The 15,977-nt window shown below is 35.0% G+C and overlaps 1 protein-coding gene across 1 annotated transcript in view; it reads left to right on the top strand.

The window, feature by feature from the left end:
* Positions 1-15,977, top strand: part of LOC150105171 (uncharacterized) — a 78,400-nt gene that overhangs the window by 34,392 nt on the left and 28,031 nt on the right. The window contains exons 2-3 of the mRNA XM_090396186.1: positions 14,696-14,789; positions 15,272-15,431. Coding sequence (XP_090252312.1) covers positions 14,696-14,789; positions 15,272-15,431 — 254 coding nt within the window. The remainder of the gene's footprint in view (positions 1-14,695; positions 14,790-15,271; positions 15,432-15,977) is intronic.

Raw genomic sequence — 15,977 nt, 5'->3', positions numbered from 1 at the left:
CCAAGTCCATTTAGGACTATGGGAGAAGAAAAAGATTGTTGGAAAGCAGCAAAATGCTTGCTCTACCTTTGCTGTAAGTTGCCTATATATATATATATATATATATATTATGTGTGGGTGAGTGGGTGGGTTGGTTGGGTTGAAATATATAATGTACAGTGGTATCTCGCTAATCCGAACTAATAAAAACTGTGCACGTTCGGATTATCGAAAAGTTCGGATTAGTGAATTTTCCTCCAAGAGGCAACAATAACAAGCGTTTAAGATAAAAACAATCAGATTCTAATGGTACATGAATTTAATTCTGTAAATAAATGAAGTAACTGATAGAAAACAAAAAGCTACTGTACTGTAATGTAAAACAAACAAAAAAATAATAATAATACAGTACACAAGTTTATTTTAGTAAAAAAATTTAATTTGTATGTACCTTATTGTTGAGGATTTTGATTTAATAAAATTGCATACTTTAGTACGTAACTTAATTTGCGTAAAAAATATCAATTTCTTGTACACAACACAAAAAAAGTTTTACAAAATAATACAAAAAAAAGTTTATTTCTTTGTAAAAAAAGTCACCGATTTTCTTTTGCTTCTTGGAAGCTAAACTTTTTTCGAATGCTTCTTCTCGGAGCTGCATTAGCAATAAAATTTTGTGGAATGGCGTATCATTCTGCTTAGCACATTCTATACACATATTAAAATCATGTTTTACTTTTTTTTCTTCGAGTTCTTCATCATCGTCTTCTAATTCATTGTGTAGTATCATATTTATAATTTCAGCATCTGATTTGATTTCGAATTCACTTTCGGTTCTACCTGTAACCCATTCCGTAACATCTGTTTGTGAAATTTCAACATCTGAATTTATATTTTTAACCAAATTATGCACGTTTTGAATTTCCTCTTTTTGTGTATACTGTATTTGTGATTCATACCCACAATACAATACGCACTGTACAGTATAAAAAAGCAAACGTGAACACACAATAAATCAAAATAGCCTCCAGTATAACGGTACAATCGGCAGTATGAAAAAAATACTGTACTGTAATAATAATAAAATAAATAATAATAGTTAAAGTATTAATTATTAAATAAAAATAATAGCACACAAAATAATAATATGCGATAAATAAAACTTTTTTTTTTCAAACCGCAGTTCGGATTACTGGAGGGTTCGGACTAAAGAGGTTCGGATTAGCAAGATACCACTGTATTTTTTATTGTGAGCTGCTTTCAGGAGTTTGAAAAACACTGGTCTAGATGATGGAGAGGATCTTTTGTTGAGGGGAAAAAGGGTATCTACGTCATATCCGCTTAACACTTGTGATTGTTTTTGAAGTACTTTGGATGTAGGGAATGGAAATTAATTTTTTGTGTTCTGTATTTGGGAGAAGTTGGGTTTACAGAATGGGCAGTGTGTTTTATTGATTTTGTGAAGAGGAAATCCATTGGCTAAAAAGTGTCACAGATATGATTGATTTCTGTGGATAGACTAATATAGCAGTCTGAGCATATGGTTGTAGTCCAATTAGCTAAGGTTTTGATAACGCCATATTGTTGGGAGGAGTGGTGATGCGACAGGTGATGTATATTACTACCAGTGTGGGTAGAATTTTTGTAGATAGAATAAGATAAGGATCCATTCGGTTGTTGGATGATCTGAGTGTCAAGAAATGATTGCTTTCTTTTTCTATGGCGAAACAGATCCCTAAATGTTGGCTGTTGAGGTGTGATAAAAAACATTTCCAGTGTATCCCAGCCATGTGGCCAAATGGAGAACACATCATCCATGTAGCAATAGCCATATTGTGGGTTTGAGAGGTGCCAAGTTGAGAACTGTGTTTTCAAAATATATGTTCAAAATGTTTTCACAAGCTGTTAAATAACTTAATTGTTCAATAGATCTTGAACAGAGATTCATTAAGACTTTATGGAGAGAAAGGAAGATTCAAAATAGTGATGTCAAACAATTGACAAAGTTTGTGTTTCAGTAGTAGTGATGGTCTTGGAGAGATGGTTAGGTTATGATTGTAAAGCTGGATTGATGAAAACAGGACTTACAAAGCATGAGTTTATTAAAAGTGATGATCTTGTTTTGGGGACTTGATAGCATTTTATAATAGGTTTACAACCACACTGGAGATTGAATATACAATAAGAATTTAGGAACATGATAGGATAAGATGATATTGAAAGAAATGGAATGGTTAGTAGCATGTAATTTTCTAAATTGAGGCAGGGATCTTGAAGAAAGGAGGTTGACAGGTGGTGTGATTCATTTTTTTGCAGGTGATGCAAAATGGAGAAGATATTTTTTTTAATGTGACTCCACCACAAAAAGGTTGTAAACCTAAGATACATTAGTACAGTGTGTGTGTGGGGGGGGGGGGGAATACAGTCTGATACTGTTTCCTTCAAACACCCCTTGATCATATCCTAAAAGAACACAAAATCAATTTTATAGTATAACCATAAATCCACTAAAAGTCATGGGAGGACTTTGGCAAGAACATAGAAAATAAATATCAAGAAGGTGGCAAAATATTCTGGAGGTTGTTCAAGAAGCTTAGGAATGGAGGAAAGAGTGCTGTAAAAGGAGTTAGAGATGATAAAGGTGACATGAAAACGGTAGAAAAAGATATCCTTGAAGTATGGAGTAATTACTTTGAAAATTTGCTAAATGAAACAAGCAGTGATGACAGCACAGTGATAAAAAAAACACCGACCGGGCATGCAGTCAGGAATACATATCCATACTTAAAGTAGAAAAAGCCATCAAAGGCTTGAAATATGGAAAGGCAGCAGGAGTAGATGATATTCAACCAGAAATTCTGAAGTATGGTGGTATAAAAGTCTTGCAGTGGCTGCACTGCATAGTTCAAAATGCCTGGACAGAGGGACGAATTCCCGATGATTGGAGTAGAGCTCTCATAGTACCCATATATAAAAAGGGAAATAAAACTGAATGTGAGAATTACACAGGTATATCCCTGCTGAGTATTCCTGGTTAGATATATGCAAGTATACTTGAAAAATAGTTGAGAAGAGTTGTGGACGAAAAGCTTGGTAAAGAACAAGCTGGATTCTGGATTCAATAGAGGCTGTCATGATCAGATCTTCACTTTACGACAAATAGTGGAGAAATCATGGGAATATAACAAAGATCTGTATTTAAGTTTTGTCGATCTGGAAAAGGCATATGAGAAGATGCCAAGAGAGAAGCTATTCAATATGCTACAGTTATATGGTGTCAATGGGGGCATTATATCAAGCGATACTTAGTCTGTATTTGAGTTGTAAGTCAGCAGTTAGAATTGAAGGAACTACAGGAAGATGGTTTAATGTTAAATCTTGTGTGAGACAAGGATGTACATTATCCCCTCTGTTATTCATTATCTATATGGATCACATTATGAAGGAAAGTGGTATTAAACATGATATCAAAATTGGAGATGTTAATGTCAACTCTTTGCTTTATTTGGATGATGTTATACTTCTAAATAAATCTGCTACAAGTCTGCAAGATTCTCTAACTAAATTGAATAACTGTTGTAATAGATATGGTATGAAGGTCAGCATTACAAAAACAATGAAAATAGGCAGAATCATTGAAAATGTCAACTGTGTTGTGAATGGAGAACCTATGGAACAAGTAAAACATTTCAGCTACTTAGGCACGATTTTTAGTGAAGATGGTAAATTAAATATGGAAATAGACAACAGAATCAACAAAGCTGGTATGGTAGGAAGTCAATTGAATAAATTCATATGGAATAAGAGAGAAATTAGTTGGAACACTAAATTAGCTGTATACAAGACAGTGTTTAAACCAGTTTAAACTTATGTATCTGAGAGCTGGGTCAGAAGTAAAACACTTGACCAAAGACTAGAGACTGGAGATATGAGAGTCCGGAGAAAGATTAGAGGCGTGAACAGATGGCATCAATGGCAATATCATATTAAAAACGAGGATATTAGGAAAGAACTTGACATTGTCAGCATCAAGGAATACGTTAGCAGAGCTTATCTCAGCTGATATGATCACTTAAACAGAATGGGCGAGGAAAGATTAGCAAAAAAGAGTGTTCTCTGCCAAGTTGGCAGGAAAACGACCCAGAGGAAGACCAAGATATAGGTGGATTGATACGGTACAAAGTGCCTTAGACAATAGAAATATAAGATCTCGTAATGTTGGAGTCTTGACAAGTAACAGACTGATTTGGAGGAAAATTGTAGATAGGAAGTTAGTAATGATGTAAATTTTTCATGTAGTACTATCATGTCCTGTACACCCCTTGAGGGTATAAGGCAGGAATTTGATGATGATGATTGTACCATTTAAAAATAAAACTACCACCTTCTATATATCTAAATTCTGTGTATGAAGACTGAGATATCAGCTGAGAGCATTATGAAAAATCCTCTATTTCAATAAAAACTATACATTCTTAAGCAATTAGTCAGAGTTGCATTCACACTGTCTTTTTATATCATTTTTATTTGACTTACATGGAAATTTACATAGTGTGTCAGATGTTTACCACAATAAGCTACCTTTGAAGGATGAATGAGAGTGAAAGTTAGAAGAGGGGGTTGAGAGTTAGAAAGATTGAATGATAGAGAGAATGTGTCGCGAGATTCGGAAGTTGGATTGGATGAGGCAAGAAATGAAATGGATGCGGAATGAAATTAATCAAATTCGGGTAAAAACTATTAAAATAAATAATGATGTCATGAAAGAGTTAATGAAAAATGAGCGAGTGGCATTGTATGGCGATTCCATTATTAAAGGTGTGCTGGAGGATAGAAAGCACAAGGTATGTTTTCCAGCTGCTAAAATGAGTAGAGTGATTGAGATATTGGATATGAGGCAGGAACAAGCAAAGAGGTAATAGTATTAATAGGTACGAATCATTTGAGAGAGGACAAAGAGTGTGTCAGAATGGATATCAGGAGGCTGCTTAGAAGGATAAAAAGAGAATAGTGTGACAGAAAGGGTAGTTATTATAAATGATATGCTGGCTGAAATGTGTGAGGAGACAGGAGTACAGTTTGTTAATGTGTGGAATGAGTTTGAGGGACGAAGTGGGAGCAATGGACTGCATTTGAGTGGTTATGGTGTGAGTCGCTTGGAGAGACTGCTACTGGAAGGTAGAGAAGTAAATAGAGAGAATGAATCAGATAGAGTGGGAACTGATGTGGAAGAGCGGGAGAGTAAGACAGGAGAGATTGAAGAGGTGGTTATGAATGGGGAAGCGAGTGGTATGAGTATAGAAAATGAGAGAATGGGTGTGCAAGAGGAGCAGGAAACGAGGAGGCTCAGGGTGGACAGGGGTACACAGCATGAGAAAGGTGGATGCTCCAAGAGGATGTGAGAGCATGTGTAGGCAGGAAAGGAATGGGATGACCTTGGATCAAGAGGAAACAGAATTGAAAAGGGTTTTAAAATGAAGAAGCAGAAAAGGAAATGGCCCCAATTGAGCATGGAGAGAGATCACATTGTGTGAGTGGTATCAGTGGAACTAGCTGTAGATCCAGAAATGAGCTGTTGTGTTTGTATACAAATGCTGGAAGTATAAGAAACAAGGCAGATGAAATGGTTGCACTAATTGCGTCTGTTCACGCAAAGATTGTCGGAATAAGTGAGACATGGTTAGATGAGGATGACATCCTGACAGGAATAGAGATGGAAGGGTATGATGTGTTTCGTGAGGACAGAAGGGGTAAAAAGGGAGGGGGAGTGCTATTGATGATAGAGAAAGAGTTATGTCCATATAAAGTAGAGATGCAAGAGGGAAATAGTGCCAGTGGTTTTTTTGAGGCACTATGGTGTGAGATAGAGGTAAATGGAATCAAATACTTGGTGGGATGTTGTTATAGACCAGGTAATGTGGATGGTGGTGATAATGAAATGTACAATCAAATTAGCCAAGTAAATAAGAAAATGGTGATCATTATGGGTGATTTTAATTATGGCAATATAGACTGGAATGACGAGATAGCAACTGGAAGTAAAGAAAATGAGTTTCTTGAGTTTTTGAGGGATAACTACCTCAGACAGTATGTAACAGAGGGCACACGAGGATTGAGGGTCTTGGATTTGTTCATCTCATCAGAGGATATAATTATAAATGAGGTGTCAAATCATCCACCAATTGGTGAGAGTCACCATGAGGTGATTACCTGGGTGGTTGCCAGCAGTGTGAGGACCTCTGTGAGAAAAGGTTATATGTGGAACTACGAGGCGGTGATTATGAAGAGCTCAGGAGACAGCTTGCGGGTGTAGCGTGGAATGAGGAGTTAGCTGGAAAAGAGATCAATGCAGCTTGGGGGATTTTCAAAAACTGTTTAAGTAGATGCAATGTCTAAATGTATTCCAAGGGTGAGAAGGTTAAATAAGGTGGGTATGAGATGGATGAATAAAGAGATTAAGCATGCGATACAGCAAAAAAGGGCATTGTGGAGGCAGCTTAAGAGAAGTGGAAATAACCAATTTCATGAGGTCTACAAAGACTAAGCAAGGAGGGTGACTTGGTTGGTGAGGGTAGCTAAAGAGAGGTATGAACAGCAGTTGGCTAATGAAGCCGAAAAAGAATCCTAAGGAGTTCTTTCGATATGTAGCCAGCAAAAGAAAGAATAATTACGGAAGGATGACATTGATTGGAGAAAATGGAGCTGATGCAGAATGCGTGGTGGAGATACTTAATGAGTAGTTCATAAAGAATTTTCAGTCTTGTGAATGTGACTTCATGGAGGGATTGAGAGCAGTTGATGATGGGGAGGAGAGACTGACTAGGTGACCAAGAGGTGTATGGGGAGTTGAGTAAACTAGATGTTAATAAGGCTATGGGACTTGATAATATATCACCACGTATTCTGAAAGAATGTGCCAGGGAGTTGACACCTGCCTTGACATATTTTTTTAATATGAGTCTTGCACTCGGTCAAGTTCCTAAGCAGGGCAAGATTGTGCCACTTCATAAAGGAGGTGATCGAACTCAAGCATCAAGCTATAGGCCTATCTGTGTGTCAAGTGTTGTGGTTAAGTTGTTGGAGAAGCTTGTGAGACCTAGGATAAAGAGTTGGGTTGATAACAATGGTATTATCTTTGATGGACAGCATGGATTTGCTAAAGGGAGGTCATGTTTTAGTAATCTACTTACTTATTACAATAAAGTGACTGCTTCCTTGGACAGAGGAGAAGGTTAGACAGTAATATACTTGGATTTCACAAAGGCTTTTGACAGATTACCTCATGATAAGTTGACAGTCAAACTAGAGCAGATGGTGTTGGATATTAGATTAGTGCATTGGATTGGAGACTGGCTATCTGATAGGTATCAGCAAGTTGTGTATGGGGGAGTGATATCTAGGAAAAGGAAAGTCACTAGTGGAGTACCTCAGGGGTCTGTTTTAGGGCCATTACTGTTCAGCTTGTATATTAATGATATTGGTGAAGATTTGGATGGAGATATTCAGTTCTTTGTGGATAATGCAAAGTTGGGACGATCCATGAAGAGTAGAGAAGATGTTGATGTTGTGGCCTTACAAGAAGACTTGAATAAATTGAGTGATTGGGCACGGAAATGGGGATGTGAGTTCAATGTTGCAAAATCTAAGGTTTTAAAATTTGGAAAACAAAGATGGGATGCAGAATTTATGCTTGGTGAGAATATATTGTTGGAGGTAGAGGAAATAAGAGATCTGGGGGTGATAGTGGATAAGGATCTAAAATTTTGGGGACACATCGCTAAAATTGTGAAGACGACACAAAGGCTTCTGGGAATGATGCAGAGGATATTGGTGTGTAGAAATAGGGAGATTCTTGTTCTGTTGTATAAGGCTTTGATTAGGCCACACACGGACCATTGTGCCCAGATTTGGTCACCGGTTTTTTTTCAGAAGGATGAAGAGATGTTGGAAAGGGTTCAAAGGAGACTGACTAAGTTAGTTTCTGCCCTCTGGAATGTCAAGTATGAGGAAAGATTGAGAAGATGTAATTTGCAGAGTCTGGTGGACAGCAGGAAGAGGGGAGATATGTTAGAGACCTACAAGTTGGTAAGGAGTTGTTACAGGATCAATGTTGGAGAAGTTTTACAGAGAATAGTGGGAGATCAGGGGAGAACCAGAGCTCATCCCTGGAAACTGTTTAAAGAGGGTGTGAGTAGGGGAGTGAGAGGCAGGTTTTTTCATGCAGAGTTGTGAATGATTGGAATGCCTTGCCTGAGAATGTGGTGTCTGCAAAGAGTTTGAATGTGTTTAAAACACTGTATGATGAACTATGTGTGTGTGTGATAAAAGGACCTACCAGATGAGTCTTTGAATCCATGAGGTCTTGGGATGGTAATAATAATAATAATTTACCAAAGAACCATATTACACATTGCATAGTTTCAAAGATAAAGTGCATACTTATAATAGTTCTCTGGGTATACCTGTTCTCCATCCTGGATCAATCTGTCACTCAATCCAGATCATAAATTCATTTGTGGGTATATTTATAGGAGTAGTTGCAAAGTAATAGCTACAAATCATAGCTTCTGCTTTGAGGATAGTGAAAGAAATGTTTGCATTTGCTTCTAAAAATGTACATACAAATGAATTAATTCACAATCCAGATTGAACAAGGAATATGTAGCCTTCTCATCTAACAATATCAGGCTCAAATGCAACAACTTCCTAAACAGGACAAAACCTTCCAACGTGCAATCTTTTCCACATGAAAATTAAGGCATTATTAGAACCACAGAACAATGACAAAAAATAAATAAATAAAAATAATAGAGTAAAATGATAATTACAAAAACAGATACAAGTAATGCTACCATAGTCCTAAACTACCATGATTACTTGCATAAATTAACCATCCTGCATGAAGGTCAGTCAATATACTGTCTTTTGGACTATGATCCTACTAATTCACGGATCAACACCCTTCACACAAATGTCACCTAGCCTGTAGAAGTTAGAAATAAATTAAACCCACATAATTTCAGCCTTCCTCCAGATATGTATATTCTTCCTCTTTACCCAACCTTGATTAAACAAGGTTGTTGTTTAATCAAGATATCTAAGAAAGGCAGACTACTATTTCCTTTTTATAAAGTTGAGAACTCAGTTCACTTTAGAAAAAGGAAATAGTAGTCTGCCTTTCTTAGATATCTTGATTAAACAACAACCTAATGAATCCCTGGCATTCACTGTTTACAGAAACTTTGCATGTATACACGTGCACACACAGGCAGATACATTCCCCAACATGTTACTATCACTCTTATAACCTTCACCCTAAACTTAATCACATCCATAATACCAAGGGCTACAATCTCATATCAGATCAGAAAATATTAACATGGACTACACTAAATCTGTTACCATCTGGATTACTGTGTTCAGGCCTGGTAACTTAGGTTTCTTTGGGATGAGGAAGTAGTAGAGAGGATCCAGACATGATTGACCAAGATGGTGAGTGGTCTACAGAATGCTCCCTATGAGGATAGATTGAGGGCTTGTAGGTTGCAGAGGTTGGGTGATATGCAAAAAGAGGGGATATGATAAAAACATTTAAGCTTCTTCAAGAGTTTTATAGGATTGATGCAGGGGAAATGTTTCATCACTTGGCTAGAGGGGTCAGAACAAGAGGTCATCCCTGGAAGTTAAGTAAAAGTGTAAGTTAGTAGGGTGTGAGAACTACATTTTTCACTTGGAGAGTGGTGAATGAATGGAATGGGTTGCAAAAGTTAACAGACAAAGCACTCCCAACTGTGAGTGCTTTGTCTGTTAACAGGTTTAAGGAGAGATATGATAGATATTGTGTGGATAGTTTGGGTCTCCCATGATGAGTCTTTGAACTCCATGGAGGTGCCCATACAATAATAATAATATCAGGGACATCAGAAAAGTTGGCAAAAATCTTTAAGCACAAAACGTTGGCATCCCTTATCTGCTCTGTTAAAGACCAGCTACAGTTTCTAGATTTGCCAATTAATAATAGAACATGCATAGTAACAGTACATCCTGAAAGTAACAGTACATCCTTAGTGTAGAACAAACAGTTAAAAGGAATGGAATACAAAGTACAGAACAGTCAGTGGATCACCAAATAAATTGTTGCCATGTGCCAAAAGATTAATTACTAAAATATTATTAAATAATTCTTTAAAGATAATAATTTCATTGATGGTTGCATAAAATAATTTATGCAACCATCAATGAAATTATTATTTCAAGTACAGAACAGTCAGTGATCCACCGACTGTTCTGTACTTCATTCCTTTTAACTGTTTGTTCTACACTGAGGATGTACTGTTACTTTCAGTACGAAATATTTGTACCTTTTATTTAATTAAAGTTATTACTGTGGTCTATACATGTTCTATTATTAATTTACTATGCCACAGGTACCTCTTAAGATTAGATTTGCCAAGTACTCTCACCTATAACCTGACCTCCTATGATCAAACAGACAGGACAGCAACATCAAAATTGCTTTGCTGAGCATAAAGACTATATTTGATACCACTGCTATTACCACTGAGGACCTTCTTATCGTGTGTTTGATACTAGTCAGAAGATCTGCTGTGAAAAGCCATTGTAAATACTAATATGAAAGGAACCAATTTCTGCTTAAAACTGAAAAGAAACCAAGATAATAGATGACACAATTTAAGACTCTAGTCTATTTCATTCTCAGATGGTATGACTTTGGCATACTGAAAATATTAATTAAATTATTTTAGTATATCCTGTACTTTGTCATCTTCTTCCTAAAAATACTAATATGAAGTATCCTTTCCTTTAGTGTTATGTGTTGATCAGCATTCAGTTCAGACAAATTATGGAGGCTACAACCATGTTAGAAATAATTATTTTAATTTCCCAATGTTTTGACCTTCATATTAAGGTATCATCTGGAGTATACACACACACACACACACACACACACACACACACACACATATATATATATATATATATATATATATATATATACACACAGAGACAAGCTATATAACATTTCAGACAGTATGTCAAAGAGACAATGATTTGATCAACTGTTATTCTACTGGTCTTACCTCTAGTGGGAAAAAAAACTAAATGAAAGTTATATTCTATTTATAACATCATCAGAGAACAAATTCATATAAATAGTTTTTATTACAGCAAAAGTGGTGTCCTAATTTAACATGAGTTGTTATATTCGAGTTAAGATCCTAGATTACTAGATCCTAGATAAGATCATTTATTTACAGAATTAAATTGATGTATCATTAGAATCTGATTATTTTTGTCTTAAACTAGTTATTGTTGTCTCTTGGGCGAAAATTCGCTAATCTGAATGAGTGTGGTTTCATTAGTTTGGATTAGCGAGATACCACTGTAGATAGTTTTTATTACAGCAAAAATGGTGTCCTAATTTGGTATGAGAGAGTTAAGATCCTGGCTTACTTACAGTCCTATTTATAATTAACTCTTGGACAGAAAGGTTATGTGGATAGAATATGTGCCTTCCATATTGGGTTTCAGAATAAAGGAATCTTTTATTCTGGAACATTTCTCATAAGGTCAAAAACAGTAACCAATTCCATACATTAAAAATTACTATTTTTGACCTTAGGAGAACCTTTAAATCTCCTGCAAAATCAAAGAATTTATTCAACTTCAACTCATCCAAGGATCCACTTCCTCTGCCGGCCCACCCTGGTGTATACCATATTCACTGCACCTATAATTTGCCCTATATAGGTGAAATGGAACGCACAATTCCTATCTGAAAAAAGGAACATAAACTGCTTGTTAAATTTAATAACTATGATAAATCTGTCCTTTCTAATCATGCCCTGAATATTCTACATGGAATTGACTAGAAAGGCACCTATGGTTTACATCACACCAAAACATGAATATAAATTTAAGGAGACCTGTGAAATTCTTATCAACCACCCTAATCTTAACAATAATAATGATCTAATAATCCCAAGAATATGAAAGGCACATATTCTACCCACATAACCTTTTCATCCAAGAGTTAATTATAAATAGGACTAAGTAAGCCAGGATCTTAACTCTCTCTCATACCAAATTAGGACACCATTTTTGCTGTAATAAAAACTATCTACAGTGGTATCTCGCTAATCCAAACTAATGAAAACCACACTCGTTCGGATTAGCGAATTTTCGCCCAAGAGACAACAATAACTAGTTTAAGACAAAAATAATCAGATTCTAATGATACATCAATTTAATTCTGTAAATAAATGAAGTATCTAATAGAAAAAAAGCTACTATACTGCAATGTAAAACTTTAAAAAATAATACAGTACACAAATTTATTTTAGTAAACAATTTAGTTTGTATGTACTTGTATTATTGGGGATTCTGATTTAATAAAATTGCATAATTCAGTACATAACTTAATTTGCGTAAAAATATCACTTTCTTGTACACAACAAAAGAAAGTTTCACGAAATAACGCAAAAAATAACACAAAAAAACGTTTTTTTTTTTATTTCTTTGTAAAAAGTCACTGATTTTCTTTTGCTTCTTGAAAGCTAAACTTTTTTCGAATGCTTCTTCTCGGAGGCTGCATTAGCAATAAAATTTTGTGGAATGGCATATCATTCTATACACATATTAAAACTGTCAACTGCCTCTTCATGTTTTACTTTTTTTTCTTAGAGTTCTTTATCGTCATCATCGTCTTCTAATTCATTCTGTAGCGTCATATTTATAATTTCAGCATCTGATTTTATTTTGAATTCACTTTCGGTTCTACCTGTAATCCATTCCGTAACATCTGTTTGTGAAATTTCACCATCTGGATTTATATTTTAACCAAATTATGCATGTTGAATTTCCTCTTTTTGTGTATCAGTTATCTTGGTAAATTCTAGAAGGCCACAGTTTTTTCCATGACACTCGAATTGCTTCAGGCTCTATGGCTTCCCAAGCAAACGTGAACACACAATAAATCAAAATAGACCTACAGTATAACCGCACAATCGACAGTATGAAAAAATACTCTACTGTAATAATAATAAAATAAATAATAATTGTTAAAATAATAATTATTAAATAAAAATAATAGTGCACAAAATAATAAATAAAACTTTTTTTCTTTCAAACCACAGTTCGGATTATTGGAGGGTTCGGATTAGCGAGATACCACTGTATATGAATTTGTTCTCTGATGATGTTATAAATAGAATATAACTTTGATGTAGTTTTTTTTCCCCACTAGAGATCAGGCCAGTAGAATAATGATTGATCAAATCATTGTCTCTTTAGCATACTGTTTGAAATGTAATATAGCTTGTCTCTGTATATACAAGGGGTGTTCAAAAAAAGAGACTGAACTTTTTAAATAGCGCACCTAGCGGCACATTTTGGCAAACTGCCGTTTGTCCCATTCTGCTATGAGTATTAGTTGTCGAGTTACATTTGCTGAAGTGAGCACATGTATGCTGTTCGTCAGAATAGTGACAATGAAAGAGCTTGAAGAACAACGTGTGTGTGTGCGTGAAATTTTGCTGCAAACTTGGTAAAAATTTTACAAAGACATTTCAATTGCTTAATCAAGCATACGGGGAGGTATGTATAAGCCGAATGCAGTGCTATGAGTGGTTTAAACATCAATGGATGAGTTGGTCAAAGATCAAGGTGATGGTTGTGTTTTTTGATTGGAAAGGCATTGTCCATTATGAATTTGCCATTAGATCAGATGGTAAGCAAAAAGTTGTACCAGGAAGTATTGACAGCCAACTGCCATTTGCACCGTTCTGCTATAGGCATCAGTCGTCGAGTTACATCCGCTGAAGTAAGAACATTTGAGGGATGCTGTGCACATGAAGAGGCCTGAATTGTGGGAAAACCAGACTTGGATGTTGCACCACGACAGTGAATGTGCCGGCTCATATCACTCCTCATCCACAGTTACATGGCAAAACATCAGACATCCATTGTGCCCCATCTACCCTATTCTCCTGACTTAGCCCAAGCAGACTTTTTCCTGTTTCCCAAACTTAAAACCACTTTGAACAGATGTTGTTTCCAAATTATAGAGGTGATTCAGAAAAACACGATAAGAGAACTGCACCATCACAGAAAGTGCATTCCAAAAGTGGAAGAAATGTTGGGAACGGTGTATCATTCCTTTAAAGTAGTTCCCAGTAGTGGGGGGGAACTACTTTGAAGGGGGACAGTGCTTAAAATGTTATAAAATGAGCAATAAAGTCTTTATAGCAAAATGTTTTTTTTTTTTTTACCTTGTATATGCATACTCCAGATGATGACCTTAATATCAAGGTTGAAATGTCTGGGAAATTAAAGTAATTATTTCTAATATGGTTAATCTCCATAATATTTGTCTGAAATGAAATAAAAAAAAAAACTAATATGAAGTAAACAATCAGTGTAGCTTGAACACCAGACCTGTTCTTCAGCCTGTTACACTTTGTATAGTCCTGTGTATGTGCATGTGGACACATACTTGATATTTTTGAGCCTGCAAAATAAATAAATCTAATAGCTGTTCTCTAATCTATTCGTTGGACAGAGTTATACAGAAAATTTGAAAAGAGACAATGTAAGACAATATAGTTTTTTAAAAAAAATCAAATAAATTATTTAAAACTTGTGCTATATAGATCTATAGGTTGAAAATTTGAGATTTATTCTGGTTATTTTAAAGGTATCAAGAACAGTTACCAAAAATTATTCACTCCAGAAAAGAACCTCACATCACTCATGAAGAACTTGTTCAGGTTATCAAGTGGAAACTTAGTGTAAGTAAAGCACCCTTTCAAGTACTTTTCTTGCTATTATAAATGGTAAACTACCTTTTAAATATTTGTATAGTATATTAAAGCATATTTTAGTGGATATGTTATTCAGTTGCTTTATCTGCTTTATCATAAAATTCAAGGAATTTTATGATAAAGCAGTTATGCTGGCATTTGTTTTTTTTTTTTTTTTTTTTTTTCGTCATAGCACAGGAACACCTTCATGGTTGTATAAATCACATTTGTGTTTTCTCGTCTTTACCAACTCTTTAAAATGTTCTGACATGCAGATTTTTTCTCTCTCTGGACTATTCTGTTTGTCCTACGTAGCTTATTGCACATGAACATACAAAAAAAAAAAAAAAAAAAAAAAAATCTTGAAGACATTATTGATATTTCTAAATGCATAACACAGTATTATCCTAAACTGGTACAATAACAGTTATTCTTTGAAATTTATCATATATTGCTGGTTTGTGTTTCAGAGAGGAAAGTTCCGTCCCAATCTCATGGATTTAGTACGCATCAATACTGAAACTGCTGTTCGTAAAGCAAGCAGAAAATCATTTCGAAAACTGCCTAATGTATCAACTGCCATTACAGCATTAACTAATTTGAAAGGTATAGGTCCTGCTTCAGCTTCTGGTGAGTACATGTTTGCTCTATTAAAAAAAAAGTCATCTTTTTTTTTTTTACCACTGCCTTTAAGTTGAGCATTAATATAAAAAAAATGACTTTTTAAAAAATAAATTTTTAAAGCATTTTTTAACTGACTACATTAAAATTTTTAATGTACTTATAAAATAATTGATTCTTTTTAACTTATTAAAAAACTTTGATTTACAAAAATAATATATTTCAATTATCTTACTCTTATGAAGTATATCAGAAGATTTAAACATAATGCATTCCAACATAGCTTGCCTTACCAGTTAATCTTGACCTACTCTTTAATTTCATTACTTTCATCATCATCAGTTTACTAATATGTATCTCCCAAGGGGTGATCAGGTTACTACGACAGTACTACATGATTAAGTTTACATTGTTATTAATCTTCTATCAATAATTTTTCTCCAAATCAGTCTATTACTTATGAGAACTCCAATATTATCATATCTAATGTTTTGAACTTCTAAGGCACTTCTGACTGAATCAATCCAATTAGATCTTGGTCTTCCTCTTGATTTC

Source organism: Typopeltis vanoorti, chromosome 7 (genome assembly GCF_054136105.1).
Source record: "Typopeltis vanoorti isolate ZY-2024b chromosome 7, IOZ_Tvanoo_1.0, whole genome shotgun sequence".
Taxonomy (NCBI): domain Eukaryota; kingdom Metazoa; phylum Arthropoda; class Arachnida; order Uropygi; family Thelyphonidae; genus Typopeltis; species Typopeltis vanoorti.
This window is presented reverse-complemented; position numbering and strand designations above follow the sequence as displayed.